We start from the raw sequence: 22,194 nt of genomic DNA on the forward strand, positions 1-22,194 counted from the left end.
GAAATGTAACTGCCCTTTATCTCACACTACACACAAAAATTAATCCCAGGTAGATTTAAAAACTTGAAAAGTAAAACTTTAAAACTTACACAAGAGAAAATTAGGACACTATCCTTATGATGTCTGGGAGGATAGAAATCATAGTATAAATTATAAGACTACATTAGTATTTTTATATATATATATATATATATATATATATATATATTTTTTTTTTTTTTTTACAAATAAGAAGGACATTAAAAACAATGGAAAAACAAGCCCACATGCAGGGAAAAGAGATTTGTAACACATAATAAAGAACTAAGTTTGAGTAAATAGAATCCCTGAAGATTAAACAAAAAACAGTGTGCACACAGTTTTTAAAATGGCAAGGGATATTAACAGGCATTTTATAGAAGAAGAATCTAAGATGACCAATGATACCAGTGATAATATGAAAAAGGTTCTCAACTGTACTCGTAATCATGCTAGCAAAGTTGAAGATGTCTGTATCTTTCATCTCAGAAATTTCACTTCTACATCTGTAGTCTGGAGAAGCATTCACATATGAGTACTAGAAGACAATTATTAAAATATTCATCTCAGCATTCTGTGTTTTAACAAAATAAAAATGGGAAGCAATCAAAATTCCATTATCAGGAGAATTGATAAATTTTGACATGTATATAATTAAAATTAAAATTAATGAATCAAAACAATATGTACCAAAATAGATAAGTTTTAGAAACATATATATATATTTTTTTCTTTTGGAGACAGTTTCTTATTCCATCACCCAGGCTGGAGTGTAGTGACACAATCATGGTTCACTGCAGCCTTGACCTCCCAGGCTCAGGTGATCTTCCCACTTCAACCTCCCAAATAGCTGGGACCTCAAGCATGTGCCATCCTGCCTGGCTAACTTTTCATTTTTATTTTTTGTAGAGAAGGGGTCTCACTGTGTTTTACAGGCTGTTCTTAAACTCCTGGACTCAAGTACTCCTCCCTCTTTGGCCTCCTTTGGTCTCCCAAAGTGCTGGGATTATAGGCGTGAACTATCACACCCGGCTGATGAAGCATAGTATTTGAATCAAACCAAGCTGCAAAAGGCAATACACAGTTTGGTGTCATTTATGAAGTTTAAAGACATTTAAAGCGTACATAGTTTTGTGATGTTGCATATAGGCATAATAGTATAAAATATGCATGGATACAGTAAACACCAAATTTAGGATAGTGGCTGTATCTGGGTAGTGGAGGGAGAGGATGAGATCAGGAATGGTAATAGAATACTTACGTTTTTCAGTACTATCTGTGATGTCTTGTTAACTTTTAGTATTTTCTATTTTATTTATATAGTATTATGAATAGAGTATATTCACATTAATATGCTTTATGTATATGTATATATTTTATACTTACTGCCTATAAAATAAGCAAAGATATTATTGATGCATATAAATCCATCTTTGCAATTCCTTTAATCTCCTTTACAATCTAAGAAATACTATACCAGTAGAAGTAATTTGTAGTGACTATATAGCTTAATTTTTAAGATAAATAATAAAATATTTTTTCCTCATCCAAAAATGGTCTTAGTAATTGCTAAGCTTCCTTCCAGAACTAAACTGTACTCCTTTGATGTTTCCCCTACAGCAGAAGATCTTTTTTGACAGGTTAGGATAAAGTCAAATGTTGAGGATTATAAAGCTAATTCCCTATACAGATTGTTGTTTTCAATCTGCCTGTTTAGCAACCATCTATCATCTACAATAGGTGTTTGAAAACATTTTCTATAAACTGCCAGAGAGTAAATATATTAGGCTTTGTAGACCATGTGGTCTGTGTCACAGCTACTCACTTTGCCATAGTAGTGTGAAAGCAGATATAGGCAATACCTAAATGAATGGGCACAGCTGTGTTTCAATAAAACTTTATTTACAAAAACAGGCAGCAAGCTAGATTTGGCCGTGGGCCATAATTTACTAACTTGTGATATACAATACACTCAGAGAAATTGCTTCAGTAATCAAAGTAATATTGTTACAATATTTTACCCATATTATGGGTGGTAAAACTGAGGCATAGAGATCTTAAATGGCATTATTCAGGTTAAATTGAAGTAGCCCTCCCATATTCCTGTAATTTACATGGCAATATAATTTTTTAAAAATATGTATAGGTTCTCCAAAGATTCTTTTTCTTCCTCTAAAAGTAGAGTGAGTTGGGTGGGTATAATCTCTTAGTTATTCACAATTACAACCTTTAGTATGATTAGAAGCTTAATATTCTTAAGTCCCTGAGAATCTTCTTTACAGAACCACTTTATATATGATAATTTTTTAAAGGTTTGCATTCACATGCAAAAACAAATACAAAAGCTGGTATATGATATAGTTTAGATTTGAATATCTTACACACCATTGACTTAACGTCCAAAGACAGTGAAAACTTTAAATAATATAGACAATCTATTAGGCAGTTGTTTTAGTTCTTCTGTAAAATCAACTTTATGAAGCAATTTTTTTGTGTTGTCATGACCTGCAGTAATTGAGACTTTATCTATCTGCAGTTATCTTAGGGTCTAGAAAGTATATTTTTCCCTGTCCAGTTTCATGGGCTAGAGGATAGTATTTTTTATGGTTATCAGGTAATGATGACTCTTCTGTATGCAGAAAGTAAGTCTACCATAGTGACATTGGTATCTGTGTAAATCAAAAGGAAAGATAGTAAGATTAATTTAACCAGAATGAAAATAACTACACTACTTTTTATCTCTAGAAGAATACTGAAATTACATGTGTTTGAGAAAGTTTTAATATGAATCAGAACCAGGATTTGACTTAATAAAGTAATTAAATAGATGTTCTTAGAATATTACTTTTAAAATAAGTTGAGATTTTTTTCGACAAAAAGAATACCTTACCAAGCAACGAATTGTTTATTTTTCCACTAAAAATTGAATGTATTTATTTTTTCAGAGACATTAAACCTGACAATATACTGATGGATATGAATGGACATATTCGGTTAGCAGATTTTGGTTCTTGTCTGAAGCTGATGGAAGATGGAACGGTAAATAAAGATAAATACTAAATTATTTTATTCACAGACGTTTCCCTTGCTATTTGTCTTTTATATCTGTTTTAGAAACCATCTATTTATACTGTCTACCTGTCCATCCATCCATTTGTCTATCTATGCTCCACCTCCTTCCACAAAGGGATTTGGGCATACTTATAATGGGGTTTGTCTAAAAAGTCACAAGTCATTTCAGCTGCTTATATCAAAGATCTTAAGACTGATAAAATATACCCTTTATGAGACCCTTGTTTGCTCCTTCTTTAGCTGGTGACTTCTGTTGTATTTCAGATATTTCGAAGTTCACCGGGGGTAAAAGAACTAAGTCTCACATAGAAAAAGAAAATGCAACTTTGTCCTCACTTTTACCTTTTTTTGTTCTTTCTTTCCTAATTGTCTCGTTATTCTCAGGGACAGTGTTCAACAAATGAATCCTTTTTTCAGAGAGTTTACAAGTTGATTTAGTTTCATGTTCCCATTTGCTTAACTTTTGCTAAGCTTAAATCCCTTGGTTTTTTTTGTTGTTGTTGTTTGTTTACTTAATAGCTGGGCATGGTGGTGGGTGCCTGTAGTCCCAGCTACTCAGGAGTCTGAGGTGGGAGGATCTCCTGAGTGCAGGAGGCAGAGGTTGCAGTGAGCCAAGATTGCACCAATGCACTCCAGCCTGGGCAACAGTGAAGTCCTGTCCCCCACTCCCTCACCCCCACAACCACCCCCCCCCCAAAAAAAAAAGCTGGGCATGGTGGCTCATGCTTGTAATCCCTTGGGAGGCTAAGGCAAGAGGATCACTTGAGCCCAGGAGTTCAAGACCAGCTTAAGCAACATAGTGAGACTCTGTCTCTATTTTAAAGAAAAAAAAATAAGTTTATATGCCACAGTTTTATTCTGTTATTTTTTTTAACTTCATTTTTTTTCTGGCCGAATAGGAGAGATCCAAAAATATATCAGTTTAATTGACAGAAACTTTCTGGAGAACAGTTTAGTATAATACATTCCAAAAGCCATGCAAATGTCACATTAGACCAGTAATTTTAACTTTGGAAAAATTTTATTCTTTTTGTTTTTTTAGACGAAGTCTCACTCTGTTGCCTAGGCTGGAGTGCAGTGGCGTGATCTTGGCTCACTGCAACCTCTGCCTCCTGAGTTCAAGTGATTCTTCTGCCTCAGCCTCCCAAGTAGCTGGGATTGCAGGCAAGCGCACCATGCCTGGCTAATTTTTGTATTTTTTGTAGAGATGGGGTTTCACCATGTTGGCCAGGCTGGTCTCAAACTCCTGACCTCAGGTGATCCACCCGCCTCGGCCTCCCAAAGTGCTGGGATTACAGGCATGAGCCACCGTGCCCGACCGACTTTGGAAAATTTGTCCTACAGTGATAACTTTGTTAAAAAGAATTATGTGACTTCTGCCTCTGGCCATGATGGAAGGAATAAATTGGTACCAAATTAGCACCCCCACTATAAGGAACTATAAAACTGGATACAGTAGTTGAAACAACTGTTTTCCAGCAGTGAACAACAGGCAGCATATGCTATTATCCCTGACATAAATGAACTCATGAGGTATTCCTCACGATTGTGCAAAGACTGGGACAGTTCCTGACTCTGATGCAGAAAGCCAGAGTGAAAGCAGAGCTGGACTACCTGCAACAGCTGGAATATTCAGGGCTTGGCATTGGAGAGGAAGGAGTTGTACAGAGAGAGGGCATAAAGTACCTCATGAAGGTTGGGCTGTGCATTGTACTACAAGACCATATGAGGCTTGACAATAGCAGATGATAGCATTTGAAAACAGACCGGAATACTAATCATCAAGCAGATCTCCCAGGTGAGAAACAGTGCTAGGGGAAATTGAATTTTCAGCCCTGGAGAGCCAGCTAACAACCTTTGTATCACCTAAGACCTACTCTAACCCTAACTAATAACCTAAGTCCAAGCCCTGATAAGATCCACAGAGTTTGGAAGTCTTCCTTCCAAGTAGAGGGTCTTATGACAAGTCTTAGATTTTTGTATGAACCTATAATCACAGAGTATATGTAAGCCAACTCATGGTCAAGGAGATCAGTCAGTAATTTTTTTATGTGCTTACATAATAATTATTTTTCTTCATAAGAAGGTAACAAACTCAATACTCTCTATAACATCTTATTCACAATGATCAGGATTCAAAAAAAAAAAAAAAAAAAATCACTGAACCAAACAAAAATGGGGATGTGGATAGTGATGCAGAGTCAGATAAAAGCAATCAGTAGAGGCCTGGCTGGCACACATGTTGGACTTCGCAGATGGAGACTTAAAGAAGTGATCATAGGTCAGGCGCAGTGGCTCACGCCTGTAATCCCAGCACTTTGGGAGGCCAAGGTGGGTGGATCACCTGAGGTCAGGAGTTTGAGACCACCTGTCCAACACAGTGAAAGCCTGTCTATACTAAAAATACAGAATTAGCCGGCCATGTCAGATGTGGTTAAAGTGCTGAAAACTAAAGATAAAGACATTTAAAAGCAGCCAGAAGGAAAGACGTATTACATACAGAGGAGAAATGGTAAGGACTGCTGACCTCTCATGAGAAATCATGGAGTGATATCTTTAAAGTGCTGAAGGAAAAAAATGTGTAAACAGGTTTCTGTATTAAGAAAAATATCCCTCAAAAATGAGGGTGAATTAAAGACATTTTCAGATAAATGGAAGATGAGAAAATCTCTAGCAGGCCTGGATGCTAAAGAATGTCCTCCATGTCAAAGGAAATGATACTGTTTGGACATTTGGATTTATAGCATAAAAAATATCATATGCAGTAAATAAGTGGGTAAAGAAAATGTCTATACTGTCCCTCTTATTTAATTTACGTAAAAGGTACCTGACTGTTAAAAGCAAAAATAATGTAATGTGTAATTATTTATAATTTGGAGTTTGTGACATGTAGAAGTAAAGGATATGACAATAGTCACATAAACAATGGAAGATGTGTATATGGAATTATACTGCTCTAGGATAATTGTATGTAGGGAGTATAAAGTGAGAAGTGGGTAGTGCCAGGTATGACATTGGAAGAGGGAAATAGCATGGTAGTGTTGCTGAGTTGAGAAAACAGAGATTAAAATCAGGGAGGCTTTGGCATCTGGAAGTTGGGGCCACCATTCCAGAGAGGATAGAGCTGCAGGGAAAAATAACTCCACGGAGAGAGCTAGTCCTGCATGTTACAAGCCCAGTGGACTCAAAGCTGGAGATAGAGTCCCTGTAGTCTGATGTTTGCCATTCTAAATTCCTTTTGAATGCATTTGAAATGCAAATTCCAGAATGCATGAGTAGTATTTCTGTCTCTATGAGTTTCCTCCAATTATATTTGTTCGTGAAAGTCTGGTGTGTCTTCCCAGTCATTCATTCTGATTTTGCTGGACGATAGGATATTTTATGTTTTGTTTCTAGCACACTTATTGATGAACTCAAAATTGTTTTCTTGGACGTAATATCACGTTGGACTTCCATTTTCAAAACCATAGGCTTGCACTTATAATACCAGCACTTTGGGAGGCCAAGGCGGGAGGATTGCTTAAGCCCAGGAGTTTGAGACCAGCCTGAGCAACATGGCAAGACCTCATCTCTACAAAAAAATAGGCGTGGTGGCATGCACCTGTAGTCCAGTTACTCAGGAGGATGAGATGGGAGGATCGCTTGAGCTCAGAACCTGGTCAAGGGTGCAGTGACTGTGATGGTGCCATTGCACTTCAGCCTGGGTGACAGCAAGATCTTGACTCCAAAATAAATAAATAAAAAATAAAAATAAGTAAAAATTTAAAAAACACTATAATGAAGAAACCTTGTTTTATTTTAGATTTTTAAATTAATTTTTAGATTTTATTGTCTTATTTTTTGAGGCAGGGTCTTGCTCTGTCACCCAGGCAAGTGCAGTGGTGCTTTGAGCATTTCATTTACTTACATATTTCCTATAACCATATTTGTGCTGCTGTCTCTTAATTATTTATTTTTAGATACTATCTCTTAATTTCCTACCGTGGTAGATGAGGATTCAGGTCTCTTGCTCTGCTCTTGCCCAACCAGTACGCTTCCTCTCTATCCTCCCAATGTAATTATCACACAATCCCTCATTAAATCCTGTTCATTATTTTATTATGATGATACAAATACTCATTGCGGTGTCATACAATTTGTTTTAATTGCATTTCTTTTCTTCAGAACATTTTTATTCTTCCTGGTGTAAGTGACCACTTTGCTCTGCTTAATTTTCTGTGTAATTTTCACCAATTTATCCTCAAACTCTCCACCACGTTGGATTACTTAGTAAAAGGAATTTAGCAGCTACTTTTTTTCCCATGGAGATATTCATACTGGAATCTTGCATTCTCCTAATCTGGACTGTTTGTTCTAGAGACCTACTGCAGAGGTACTATCCTAGGACTACCTTTCATCATCTTCATGGAATTTACGTTGTTCTCTAGTATCAGACTGTGTTTCCTGGATCCCATTTGGTGATAGCTGCCTGAGGAAGGTTCCATTGGAAGTAAATATTTCATAATCTTCCATGTCTGAAAAATGCCTTCATATTTTATTGATAATTTGTCTGGACATAGTATTCTAGATTTGAAACTATTTTTCTCTTAGAATTTAGAAGGCATTATGTTGTCTTTTAACTTACAGTGTTGCTATTAAGACATCTGATGCCATTCCGAGTCTCAGTCCTTTTATTACAGCCTTTCTCTCTGTCTTTGGAAGCTTGTAGAATGTTTTATTTATTCCCAGTGTCCTGAAATGTTGTGATTGTTGACTTTGTGTGGGTCATTATTTATTATCTGGACAGCTGCCTCAAATCTATGAGGCTTTCCCAAATTTGTGACTTTTAAATTAAGTTTCAACTTGCTTTTTCTCTTATGTCTCGGTCAAAACCGTACCAGCTGAATCACTTTACCTTAAGAAGTCAATTTCTGGTGGTGAAGTGTTTGCTATAATTCTTTTTCTTGCTCTAAAATTATCTTGGATATTCTTGGCCCTTTATTTTTCTCTGTGATTGTTAGGATTATCATATTGGTTTATATCCATACATGTACACACATGTGAACAATCCTTCATAAACACTGGCTTATGTATTTAAGACCTGTCATTGAAATTAGAGCTTAATTTTGGGGACATTTATGTCTACAACATGGACTCTTCTTATCTATGAATGTTGTGTTTCTTTTTATTGTTTCAGGTTTTCTTTTATGTCTGTTAATACAGTTTCATAATGTTCACTATTAATCCATTACCCAGATGAGTTAGATTTGCTCCTAAGTGACTTGTGGATTTTTTTATGTTACCTGTATTATAAATGATACTTGTTTAAATTTGCAGTTTAATAGCTTGTTGCTCTTCTTTAGGATTAGAATTGATGTTGTATATTCATCTTGAATATAGCAATCTTACTAAATTTTATCAGTTTAAAATAGTTTATAGATTCTTCTAGATTTTTCATACAATAAATCATGTAATCCATAAATTATGACAAACTTTGGGTTTGTTTCTCAACAATCTTTATATGTGCTTTTTTTTTTTCCTCCTACCATGGAGTCTAATGACCTTCAGTACAATGTTAAATAGGTGCAGTGATGTTGTTTCTGTAGCTTCAAATTAGTTTCATGTTTGCAGTTAGCTTTTGGTATATATCCCTTATCAAATTAAGAAATTTCTTCTCATTTCTGATTACTGGAGTTTTTCTGTTATGATTCTGGTTGAAATTAAATTACTTTTCTGCATCCATCAAGATAAGGTTAGGTTGTTTTTCCTTTAATCTGTTAATCTGATAAATGACAGCTTCTCCATTGTTAAATCATTCATCCTTTGAGTATGTAACTTTATCAAGATGTTATATTGCAGTATTTTAACAGATTGCTAGTTGACTCTGCTACTATTTTGTATAGTATTGTTACCTGGCATTCTTACATGACATTAGTCATATCTCAGACTGGAGTATAATTTTTTTTTCTTAAATTGTTCTTGTCTGATTTTTAGATTTAAGTCATTTTAGCCTTATAAAATAAACAGAGGACCCATATTTTCCCCTTACCCATTTTGGCTCTTATAATACAGTTATCTGTTAACTTATATCATTGGTAGAATTTACTTTTAAATCACCTTAGCCTGGGTGAAGTTTTGTTTTCTTCAATTTTGTTTTGTTTTGCAGATAGATTTTGTACTATTGATTCAAATTTTTAGTGATTATAGGTCTGTTGGATTTTCTGTTTCTTCCTGAGTTTTAATATGTTATAGTCTTTTCGATGAAAATTGTCCATTTTCTCTGAGTTTTCAATATTACTGCCATAAAGTACTTCAGACCGCCTTCTTCCTAGTTTTAACGTCTCTGTTACAGTGTAGTTTTGCCCCCCTTTTCCTAGTGTTGTTTATTTCTGCTTCTCTTTTCCTGCGTAAGTTGTGATACAGAGCATTCTACTGTTCAATTCTAAATATTTTCCAACTTAAGTTAGAATTCTTCTGTGGACCACTATTTAGTGATATGCCTTTTAATATCCATAGTATTAGATTTGTGTGTTTGGTTAGTTCTTCCTGGTTTCAGTTTACTGTAGATTGGGTCTATTTGGTATTAGGTTTTTTTGACATTTTTTGAAATTTGTTTTGTGATTTTGTAACAGGCCAGTTTTTATATGTTCTCTGTTTATTTGAAAAGAATACTGTTTTTTTCTAACTTTTGGGTACAGATATATATACACATAAGATTTAAATTGTTAATTTTGTCATTCAGCTTTTTTGTGTTCTTAACGATTTTATTTCTCTGCTCTGTTATTCATTGTTTAAAAATCCTTATGATGGTAAATTTATTAACTTTTCTTTGTAATCATCAGTGTTTTGCACAGCTCTTTTGTAGCTGTGCCTGTTAGGTATATATTATTCAGAATTCGCATTTCTTCCAGGGTATTTTCTTTTATATTAATGAGTTTTTTTTTAAAAATCTTACAATGATTTTGACATTAGAATATATTTAACTGATATTACTGTAGCTATCTTAAGTTTCTTTTCTTTATCATATGCCTCATATATCCCTTTCCATCCGTTTACTTTCAACTTTGCTGTGTCCTGATGTTTTAAGTGCATCGCTTTTAAACAGATGATTGCTAATGTTTTTCCCATTTGTTCCTTTTGGTTTTGTGTTGTGCAGTGTAACAGTTTTGTTTAATAGGTGAATTTAATCCATTTATAAATTTTGTGATTATTAATACACTTATTTCTAGTATCTTATATGCTGTTTATTATTGGTTTTGCTTGTTTGTTTGCATGTAGGCTTGAGTTTGTTTTCTTCTTTCTTGACTTCTGTTGACTTGGTCCAGTTTAGCTTTTAAATTTCTATTTGTTTAGAAGTTACATATTCTAAGTATTTTAGTGTTTATCATCACATTTTTAAACATTTATAGTTTACCTACTGTCTATAGAGTTAATCAGTTTTTCTGCCACATTCCCAGTCAAAACAAGAAACTTAGATTACTTTACACTGTAATTAACTCAACGTAACACTCACAACAAAAATTAACTCAAAATGGGTCAAAGACCTAAATGCAAAAACTAAAACTATGAAACTCTTAGAAAAAAAACAGAAGTGATAACTTTATGACATTGGATTTGGCAGTGATTTCTTGGGGATGACACAGCATTACAGGCAATGAAAGAAAAAAAATAGATAAATTGAGCAATATCTCTATTAACACTTCTATGCATCAAAGGGCACAGAGTGAAAAGGCAACATATGGAATGAGAGAAAATATTTGCAAATCATACGTCTAATAACAGGTTAGTCTCTAAAATATGTAAAGAACTTCTACAAGTCAGCAACAAAGAACAAAGGATCCTGTTAAAAAATGTACAAGGAATTTTATTTTATTTTATTTATTTTATTTTATTTTATTGTTGAGATAAAGTCTTGCTCTGTTGCCTAGGCTGGTGTCAGTGGTGTGATCTCGGTCCACTTCTCCTGCCTCAGCCACCCGAGTAGCTGGGATTACAGACATGCATTACCATACCCAGCTAATTTATTTATTTATTTATTTGTAGAGACTGGGTTTTGCCCTGTTGGCCAGGTTGGTCTCAAACTCCTGACCTCAAGTAATTCTCCCACCTCAGCCTCCCAAAGTGCTGGGATAAGGAACTTAAATAGACATTTCTCCAAAGAAGATATTTAAATGGATAATTAGCACATATAATTAGAGAACACTAATAATTAGAGAAACACAAATCAGAACCACAGGGATACACCATCTCATACTCAGCAGGATTGCTACTATCAAAAACACAGAAAATAACAAGTGTTGTCAAGGGTGTGAATAAATTAGAATCCTTGGGCACTGTTGGTGGGAATGTAAAATATGGAAAACGGTATGGGTAGCTCTTCAAAAAATTGAAAATAGAATTACCATGTGATCCAGAGTTCCTCCTCTGGGTGTATACCCAAAAGAAGTGAAAGCAGGGAGTTGAACATACATTTGTACACTCATTTTCAGACCAGCATTGTTCACAATAGCCAAAGGGTGGAAGCAACCCGTGTACATTGACAGATGAATGGATAAACAAAATGTGCTGTATACATACAGTAGAATATCAATTAATTTTAAAAAGGAAGGAAATTCTGACATGTGCGACAACATGGATGAAACCTTAGGACATTATGCTAATGAAATAAGCCAGTTACAAAAGTACAAATATTTTATGATTCTACTTATGTGAGATAACTATAGTAATCAAGTTCAAAGAAACAAAGTACAATGGTGGCTGCTAGGGTCTAGGGGAAGGGGGAATGGGGGAATTACTGATGGGTACAGAGTTAAAATTTTCCAAGATGAAAAAATTTTAGAGATGGATGGTGGGGACTAGTGGCACGACAGTGTGAAGGTACTTATGCCACTGAACTGCACACTTCTAAAAATCATTAAGATAGTAAATTTTATGTGTATTTTTACCACTGTTAAAAATAATAATTAAAAATTTTTAAAAACCTAAGAAATTTAGAATACTTGAATCCTGTTTACCTCCTCAGTAATATATTTTTGTTTTTCCAGTGTTTTATTTCCAACTTTTGTTTTTTAGGGAGGTAAATTGGGTGTTTTTTAAAAATTTTTATTTTTCTATTTGTAATCTGACAAATTATAGTTGTATACATTTATGGGGTAAATTTATTTTTCAGCCCTAAGGTAGTTACTCCTGCCTCTTTTTCTAGTCCTTGTCCTCCTCTTTCTTCATTGTGTTATCCAATTAACCACCATTTAGATGTATTAGTAAAGTTTACTAATATCTTTGTTCATAATTGCTTCTAGTATCACATTCTTCCATCTTGGTTAAATTTCTTGTTTTCCAAAGTATACCCTTTAGTACTTGTTTAGCTGAAAGGAAATATTAGTGATAGTTCACTCAGTCTTGTGTGAGAATGTATCATTTCTGTATCATAATTTAGGTAGGTAGGTAATATTATATTGACAATCATTTTGTCTTATCACTTTGAAGGTACAACTTCATTTTCTTCTGACTACAATTTTTAGTTAATAACAATTCAACTGTTGGTCTAATTGTTGTTCCTTAGTAGATAATCTCTATTCTTTAATGTTTTTAAAATCTCTTTGGGTTTGGTATTCTGTAGTTCAATTCCAGTGTGTATAGATATGAATCTGCTTTTATTTACCTTCTAAGTACTTTGTGTTTTGTTTTTTTTGTTTTGTTTTGAGACAGGGTTTCACTCTTGTTGCCCAGGCTGAAGTGTGGTGGTGCCATCTCTGCTCACTGCAACCTTGACTTCCCAGGCTCAAGCAATCCTCCCACCCCAGCCTCCCAAGTAGCTGGGACTACAGACATGTGCCACCATGTCCAGCTAATTTTTGTATTTTTTGTAGAGATGTGGTTTCACGATGTTGCCCAGGCTGGTTTTCAACTTCTGAGCTCAAGCAATCCACCTGCCTCAGCTTCCCAAAGTGATGGGATTACAGGTGTGAGCCACTGTGCTCAACCTCTTCTAAGTACTTTATGCCCTTCCTGCATCCAAGAATTCAAGTCTTATCATTCTTGAAAAAATTTAAGCTTCGTCTCTTTGGATATTGCTTTCCGCTATTCTCTCTTTTATCTCATTCTCTTATGCTGTGTTGAACTTGTCCATTCTAGGGTCCATACATGTTAGCCTTTATTCCAAATTTTCCATTTTTTAAGTCTTCATATTAGATGCTAGTTAATTTCTTCAGCTCTTCTTCAGGTTTATTATTCTTGTCAACTGTATCTAATCCACTGTTTACCTATTTATTGCATTTATTTTATTTCAATGACTATTTTCATTTCTAGGAGTTCTGTTTGATTTTTAAAAACTTGTGCGTTGTTGATTTTTTTAGGTCTTTAATAATTTTAAACATACTTATTTCATAGAGTGGATCTGATTGTTGTTAGGGATCCAATTGTTCTGTTTGATTTATGAGTTACTCATAATAGACAGTTTCCTCATTTGGTTTTTATTATTGGATTGTGAGCTCATATTCAGTGACATTTTGTGTTTAAGAATTATATCTGCTAAATTTGAGCATGTGTCCTCCACAGTAGATTTGAATTTGTTTTGCTTCCTAGAGGCAACTAACCTTGGGTCAGTGTTAATGCCAATTTCTTTTTCTTTTTTTTTTTTTTTTTTTAGATTATACTTTAAGCTCTAGGGTACATGTGCACAACGTGCAGGTTTGTTACGTATTTATACATGTGCCATGTTGGTGTGCTGCACTCGTCATTTACATTAGGTATATCTCCTAATGCTATCCCCCCCCCCCCCACCTCCCCACAATAGGTCCCGGTGTGTGATGTTCCCCTTCCTGTGTCCAAGTGATCTCATTGTTCAGGTCCCACCTATGAGTGAGTGAGAATATGCGGTGTTTGGTTTTCTGTTCCTGTGATAGTTTCAGAGAATGATGATTTCCAACTGCATCCATGTCCCTACAAAGGACACAAATTCATCCTTTTTTATGGCTGCATAGTATTCCATGGTGTGTATGTGCCACATTTTCTTCATCCAGTCTGTCACTGATGGACATTTGGGTTGATTCCAAGTCTTTGCTATTGTGAATAGTGCTGCAGTAAACATACATGTGCATGTATCTTTATAGCAGCATGATTTATAATCCTTTGGGTATATACCCAGTAATGGGATGGCTGGGTCAAATGGTATTTCTAGTTCTAGATCCTTGAGGAATCGCCACACTGTCTTCCACAATGGTTGAACTAGTTTACAGTCCCACTAACAGTGTAAGTGTTCCTGTTTCTCCACATCCTCTCCAGCACCTGTTGTTTCCTGACTTTTTAATGATCACCATTCTAACTGGTGTGAGATGGTATCTCATTGTGGTTTTGATTTGCATTTCTCTGATGGCCAGTGATGATGAGCATTTTTTCATGTGTCTGTTGGCTGTATGAATGTCTTCTTTTGAGAAGTGTCTGTTCATATCCTTAGCCCACTTTTTGATGAAGTTATTTGTTTTTTTCTTGTAAATTTTTTGAGTTCCTTGTAGGTTCTGGATATTAGCCCTTTGTCAGATAAGTAGATTGCAAAAATTTTCTCCCATTTCTTGGCTTGGGAACTTTTGGACCACAGAAGCGGTATGGATTTGTGTTGGGGTCCGTGTGTTTCCTAAACAAAGGAATGAACACACAAGACAACACAAGACAAGACAAACATGGCGGCCGCCTCGAATGGCGGCTCTGCTTTATTTTATACAGTCGTTTGTGGAATGTTGCCAAGTCACAAGACACATTGTTGTTTTTCTGACCTTTCCCTGACTTTCTGGATTTTCAAGATGTTTACATATAAACAGGCCCCCAACGCCCTGCTTCGTTTGCCAGAGCAGGACTTATGGGGAACGCCCTGCTTCGTTTGCGAGAGCAGGACTTATCGGGAACACCCTGTTTGTGAGCACGTAGTCCTCTACAATTTGCATCCCAAACGTTGAGACTATGTGATGTAATGTTACGAATTTCTACAGGAACAATATTTTTCATTCATCACACACAAGGCAAGGTAGATAAAATGTCTTGTCCTTCTTTGCTTTGTGGAAGATTTTTATAATGTACCGTTTTTCTTAAGCAGTATACATTTTAGGGTGTGTATATAGGGAAGCCTTTGTCTTCAAACTCCCCACCTCATGTAAGCTAAGCATAAGGTCTTTTCATCTGTTCCTTTGTTTTTGTTTTGTTCTTACCTTATATAAGTGTAAGGTATTCGCTTTTGTGTATGTTAAAATTCGAGAACCTAGGAAATGAAAACCAACAATTCCCCAACCACACTCAGCTCTAATGCTTATTCTTCTGATTTTTAAGCGTTTCTTGATTACTGACCTCTAAGAATTTCTCTTTGTAAAAAAGTTCTTTTATACGTTTATACAAATAATTGTTATATTTTATCTAGCTTTTTTTTTTTTTTTTCCTTTTGAGACAGAGTCTTGCTCTGTTGTCCAGGCTGGAGTGGAGTGGCGCAGTTTTGCTTACTGCAAGCTCCACCTCCCAGGTTCACACCGTTCTCCTGCCTCAACCTCCTGAGTAGCTGGGACTACAGGCACCCACCACTACACCCGGCTAATTTTTTTGTATTTTTAGTAGAGATGGGGTTTCACCGTGTTAGACAGGATGTTTATATAGCATTTTTAAGAGTTTGTAATAGAAGAGTTTTTAAGTTATTTAATCTCATTACTAAAATGTAAGTCTCTCCTAATTATTCAGATTTGGAAATGTAGTCTAGAAAATCCAAAATATTAACTGATATTCTACTTTAGGAATGTTCATGTTTCGGATAAGTTCTTCTAAAACATGTAAAGGGTCAATATTCTTTTACTTCAAAGTGCCTTACAACAAATATACCCAGGATTTTTCTAGTTACCTGTTTTATTTTTTCTTCCACTTTTTTATAGAGACAGGGTCTTGCTATGTTGCCCAGGCTTGTCTCAAACTCCTGGGCTCACGTGTTTCTCCCACATTGACTTCCCTAAGTGCTGGGATTACAGATGTGAGCTACCATGCCTGGCTTTAATTACTATTTTCTAGTTAAACCTAACCTGCTATAACAAGCACTCAACTTTTTCTCTCTATTGGAACTTTAGGTTTTGAAGGATATGCCTCTTCTTTTATAGTTTTTTAAATTAGTAAGTAGTTTGTTGTACATTGTTGACATTTATTTTCTTAGGTTTCTATTAAGGAGTTTAAACATAATCTCCAGGCTTTTCATAGTGTTGGCCTAAATATCAGGAGCTTTTCCCCCCATCTCATTGTAAAATTTTTATAGCTTCATTTTTTTTTACGTGTATAGGTTTGACAGGTAATTATCAATAATGAGTGTTCTAAACCAAATATTCAGTTTGTTGTTAATGGGTATGATGGTTTAAATTAAATTGTTCCTCTCAATGTCATCAGCTACGTAACAGCTGTATAGTGTTACGAAATCTGGAAAACTATTAATGTGGGGATAATACAAAATTTAACATATATACAAGGATTATTATTTTTCAGATAATGACAAAGATGTGTTTATGAGATAATAATGTCTTGTGTATCTTAAGTAGCTATTTTAAATTTAAAATTATTTCTAATCTAGTAGATTAATAAAAATGTAAATTTCTTCAGGTTCAGTCCTCAGTGGCTGTAGGAACCCCAGATTATATCTCTCCTGAAATCCTTCAAGCCATGGAAGATGGAAAAGGCAGATATGGACCTGAATGTGACTGGTGGTCTTTGGGGGTCTGTATGTATGAAATGCTTTATGGAGAAACACCATTTTATGCAGAATCTCTGGTGGAGACATACGGAAAAATCATGAATCACAAAGTTAGTATATTTTACTTTTGTTCAAATTAATGTGGTAAATAACACATATAATAATATCATTTTTAAAGAGAAAATATTTTTCTAAAAACAGTGAACAATCACATTTCTATCCTAGTACGGGACACGACAAACATAAATAGTCAAAAATCCATAAATTATTCATAAGTTACTAGTTCTCATTTTCTTGTATTTTATTAGAGATGCTGCTAAGTAGGAAATTAAGTGGTCTCTCCAGTAGAATAACAAAGGTCATAAGCAGAGAATTTAGATCATTGCTTACTATAGTATATGTATATAGTACATGTATAATCATGACTAGAATGTGTGTAAAAAAAATTTTCAACTTTAGTAGTAATAAGTGCAATACAAATTTAAAATAAGAATGAGATACTTTTTTTCTTGTCAAATTAGCAAAGATCAAAAGACAAATAGTACTCTGTACCATAAGTAATGCGGTGAGATGGGCATTCTAAGACATTAATAGGAATATAAATTGGTGTAACCTTTCTGTTCAGAAAGTATACAGGTATGCACCTAGAGCCTTAAAAAATGGTTAGAGGTTTTGATTGAGCAACTTCACTCTAGGAATCTACCCTATGACATTTTCAGTAGAACAAAGATATATGTACAAGGATACCTATTCTAATATTATTTATGATGACGACATTAGAAGCAACACAGATAACACAACAAGAACAAATTAATGAAACTTTAATATATTTAGTACTAAGTGAAATAGACTTCATAATAATAAGAAGAAAGGTTTTATTAGCAGTCTTAGAAGATTGTGAGCAGTTGCAAAAACCTAGAATATGAATATCTGATAGAAGGGGATAATCTGTTCTTTTTAATTTGTTCCAGTGAAGCAATTATGATTAGTTGCTTTACATATATAAAAATCAGTTTTATAGGGCTTATGTTTTTCTACCTGGTTGCAAAGACAATGTTTCAAGTAGTTACAAAGAGTTGAAAGACTGGAAATAGCAGCAAGGTTGTAAATAGCATGTACATCATTTGAATTAGAAAAGAATATTGTAGTATAACATTATATTTAACAGCACAGATTATAGCTTCAGTTCGAATTCTGGTTCTGCCACTTACTAGATGTGTAATGTTGAGAAAGTTATTTGAATTCTCTGTGTCTTTATTTCTTCTATAATAGTAGCATAGTAGGAGTACCCACCTAAAATGGTTGTTTTGAGGGTTAAATGAGTAACATACTTTAAATAGTGTCAGATACATATTATGTCCTTTAAAAATATTATTAATCATTAGTATGTAACTTATATGACCATTATCAATCATCTATGCTCGATTTAAATATTGAGTCAAATTCCACTACTTTTAAGTAATTTCTCTTCATTCTGATAGCAGTTTAAGGTATAATGTATTCTTTTTTCTATAGCACATGCATGATAACTCATATATGAAATTAAAGTCCTAGGAAAATGATCTTCTGTCATTCATCCCTGTATTCCTTTAGTATTAGTACTTTGCACCAACATACAGTTATTAAATATATTTAAAAGAAAATGTATTTTTAAGAAAATAAATAAGTCAACCAACGTACTTAGTATGTTAAACACTGATTTATATTTTGTTTCTGTTTTTCACTGTTTAGGAGAGGTTTCAGTTTCCAGCCCAAGTGACTGATGTGTCTGAAAATGCTAAGGATCTTATTCGAAGGCTCATTTGTAGCAGAGAACATCGACTTGGTCAAAATGGAATAGAAGACTTTAAGAAACATCCATTTTTCAGTGGAATTGATTGGGATAATATTCGGAACTGTGAAGCACCTTATATTCCAGAAGTTAGTAGCCCAACAGATACATCGAATTTTGATGTAGATGATGATTGTTTAAAAAATTCTGTAAGTATGACACTGTGAAGAAGTTCTATCCCTCTGTTTCTTTCTAATATGGTTATATAGTAATTTTTTGGTTTATAAGTATTTTGCTAGGATGGTTTTACAATTTATCAGTTATCAGTCAGTGATCATGGCTTCCAGTGCTTATTCTGTCACAAATCAAATTAGGAAGAAAGTTAACTGAGGTGAACATAGTTATTTGTGACTAAGAACAAAATTCAAAGTTTTACCTCTTAGATAAGTTATGCCATTAAGCTTCCTAAGAGAACAAATTAGATACTTAAAAAAGCAGATTTTATGATTGCAAAGTGAAGAGGTTGGCAAATTTCTCTCTAAAACCATAGAACTGTACAAAATTGTCAAAAACAACCATGTCAGGGCTTGATACAACAATTGAAGAGAAATAAATTGAGAAGCATTTATTTGTAAAAAGCTACTGAACTTTAGTTAAAGTCACATATACCACACACTTCCATCCCCACTACTGACTTGGTCTGGGACAGTAGTACTAGTAGCATGGAACTGGATAGAAAAATCAGCAGCTTTGCTGATACAGAGGGCAGATTCCAGGACTAAATACCCAAGCCCAGTGTGTTGCTGCTAACAATAGCTAACTTGGTAGGAAATCAATAGGGAAAATAGTCCACAGACGTGGTATAGCCCTGAGCTATAACCCTGCCTGAGGTGAATATCTGACCTCAAGCCAATTATTTGGCCAGTCCACTAGCCAAATAATTCGACCATTCTTAGCTTGTGAGCCATGCCCAAACAGGCCAGCATAGTATATCGACCTCTGCTATAACCCTTTAGGTTATATGAGATTAAAATTTAGGAAAATAAGAACTTAAAATGTTTGTACTTTTTGCCTTTTTAGTCGTCGTCGTCATCGTCGTCGTCGTCTTCTTCTTCTTCTTCTTCTTCTTCTTCCTTCTTCCTTCTTTCTTCTTTCTTCCTCCTCCTCCTCCTCCTTCTCCTCCTTCTCCTTCTCCTTCTTTTTTTAAAAATTTTTTATTTGAGACAGAGTTGCTCTGTGTCTCCCAGGCTGGAGTGCAGTGGCATGATCTCGGCTCACTGCAAGCTCTGCCTCACGGGTTCATGCCATTCTCCTGCCTCAGCTTCCCGAGTAGCTGGGACTGTAGGCACCCGCCACCACGCCCAGCTAACTTTTTGCATTTTTTGTAGAGATGGGGTTTCACCGTGTTACCCAGGATGGTCTCAATCTCCTGACCTCATGATCCGCCTGCCTCAGCCTCCCAAAGTGTTGGGATTACAGGCATGAGCCACTGCTCCCAGCCACTTTTTAACCTTCTTAATTTGAGCTTTTATTTTTTTTTCAGTTATTTTATTTACTATGGCTTTAATTCTGTACTAAACATTTTTATGTTAATGTTATATGACTTACAATTTTTTTAAATTTTTGTGGATACTTAATAGGTACACGTTATATTACTTTTCACTGAAACTGTGAATACTCTTTTCAGTACAATAAGCTGTGATCACTGTTTGATAACTGTAATTATAAAACCATCCTAATACTATATTCAAGGCAGATAAAAATTTCTCATACTTTCCTGTCTAAACTTCACAAAGAATAGTTAAATGGACTTCTCTTACCAATTTTTTATAAATAGAATTATGTTTACTGTTAACAAATTGTGAATCATTCCAAATTAAATACATAGTACAGTTGATTCTAATTATTCATGGTGTTTATGTTCTATATAATTGCCTTGAACACTATTAGCTAATATTGAACCATTGCTCTGAGGGAAGTACAGGGTTAGGTTTCTGTGAGCCTCTGATCAACTGATCAATATATAGTCTTGTTTTATGTGTGCTTCTCTTTAAAGACACTTTATATAATATAGTTGATTCATTAACACTGAACTCACCATTGAACTCACCACCAGCAGCACTGTAACTCGTGCCTGAATGAAGCTTTTCTAGCATATTATTTTCTCCGTAAAGGCACGTCACTGTCCTCTTGTGCTGGGAACACTAGACAGTGCTTCAGCACTATGCTTGGGAGCCTTTTCAAGCAGTGAATCACATACAAAGGGCCCAAAAATGTGAAATGCATGACACCAAAGAGACCCTGTAAAGGACACTTGTTTATAATATGAGCGCTTAAATGAGAAGGCAGAGCCTCTCCTGTTCAACTTCAGCTGGGAATGTGAGCATAGGACATCTCAAATTTTTCTGTGCTCTGCACGTGTCTACAAATAATCATAAAATTACCACAAGTATTGATTTGGGGTTTACAAATAAATATTAGCTTCTATACAAATTTGCAAATACAGAGTACATGAATAATAATGACTGTATTCTCAATATTAGACTTTCCATCTTTAATTTAATTAGAATTTTAGAGTAGCAGTGTTCATGGTCTGAATTTTATATCACTAAACAACTATACCAAACTTATCAGTGTTTTAAAATTGAACAGTCAAAAATTTTTTTTGTTAATTTTTTTTGGCATTTATATTTATAGCCAAGCCTACAGATCATAGCTATCTATTTCTTACCAGATGTTTTTTCCTCCTTTAGGAAACGATGCCCCCACCAACACACACTGCATTTTCTGGCCACCATCTTCCATTTGTTGGTTTTACATATACTAGTAGCTGGTAAGTTTGAAAAGTTAACATAGTTTGGGCGAGGTGCAGTGGCTTATGCCTGTAATCCCAGCACTTTGGGAGGCCAAGGCAGGCAGATCATGAAGTCAAGAGATTTGAGACCAGCCTGGCCAATATGATGAAATCCCATCTCTACTAAAAATACAAAAATTAGGTGGGCATAGTGGCGGGTGCCTGTAATCCCAGCTACTCGGGTGACCGAGGCAGGAGAATCGCTTGAACCGGGGAGGTGGAGGTTACAGTGAGCCGAGACTGCGCCATTGCACTCCAGCCTGGGTAACAGAGTGAGACTCTGTCCCCCCCCCAAAAAAAAAAAAAAAGAGTTAACATAGTTTGGACAATTTAAAGCAAATTAAATTGAATTGAGGTTGGTAAAAAGTGTATGAGAAAACTGTAAATTAAAACTTTTTAAAAAATAGAATGAGCCTACTGCTGGAAATAGAAAGTTAAGCGTTACAAAATTAGTAGAATACATGAAAATCTGAACTCGTTTTGGAGGGGAAAGAATGGAACAGAGAGCTCAGAATCTATTCCTTAGCAATGAAGCAGTAATTAGAAGAGTTTCATGCTGTTGAATATTCTCTAGATGTCAAGCAGGAGAACTATCAACCCATTAATTCTACCATCTTTTACACTGACCCTCCCTTCACTTATATTCCCTATTTCCCCCTTACCCTGCTTAAATTCCATTGAGAATGATTATAATCACTCCTTATATGCTGTTTCAGTTTCTTTGACTGTCTCTAATTCTGTTATACTTGCTTTGCTAAGTCAACATTAACTCTTAAAATTTTGTTCTCTACCTGT

At 34.9% G+C, this 22,194-nt stretch overlaps 1 protein-coding gene across 16 annotated transcripts in view; it reads left to right on the plus strand.

Annotated features, from left to right (window-relative positions):
• The window catches only part of CDC42BPA (CDC42 binding protein kinase alpha), a 322,506-nt gene that overhangs the window by 146,449 nt on the left and 153,863 nt on the right, over positions 1-22,194 (plus strand). For all 16 annotated transcript variants that reach the window (XR_012091165.1, XM_007988230.3, XM_037985490.2 and 13 more), the window contains 4 exons: positions 2,964-3,057; positions 16,684-16,884; positions 18,506-18,754; positions 21,299-21,378. Coding sequence is in view for 15 of the 16 variants with exons in the window: in XM_007988230.3 (XP_007986421.2) it covers positions 2,964-3,057; positions 16,684-16,884; positions 18,506-18,754; positions 21,299-21,378 (624 nt within the window). In the remaining variant the exon portion in view is untranslated. The remainder of the gene's footprint in view (positions 1-2,963; positions 3,058-16,683; positions 16,885-18,505; positions 18,755-21,298; positions 21,379-22,194) is intronic.

This window comes from Chlorocebus sabaeus, chromosome 25 (genome assembly GCF_047675955.1).
Source record: "Chlorocebus sabaeus isolate Y175 chromosome 25, mChlSab1.0.hap1, whole genome shotgun sequence".
In the NCBI taxonomy this organism is placed as follows: domain Eukaryota; kingdom Metazoa; phylum Chordata; class Mammalia; order Primates; family Cercopithecidae; genus Chlorocebus; species Chlorocebus sabaeus.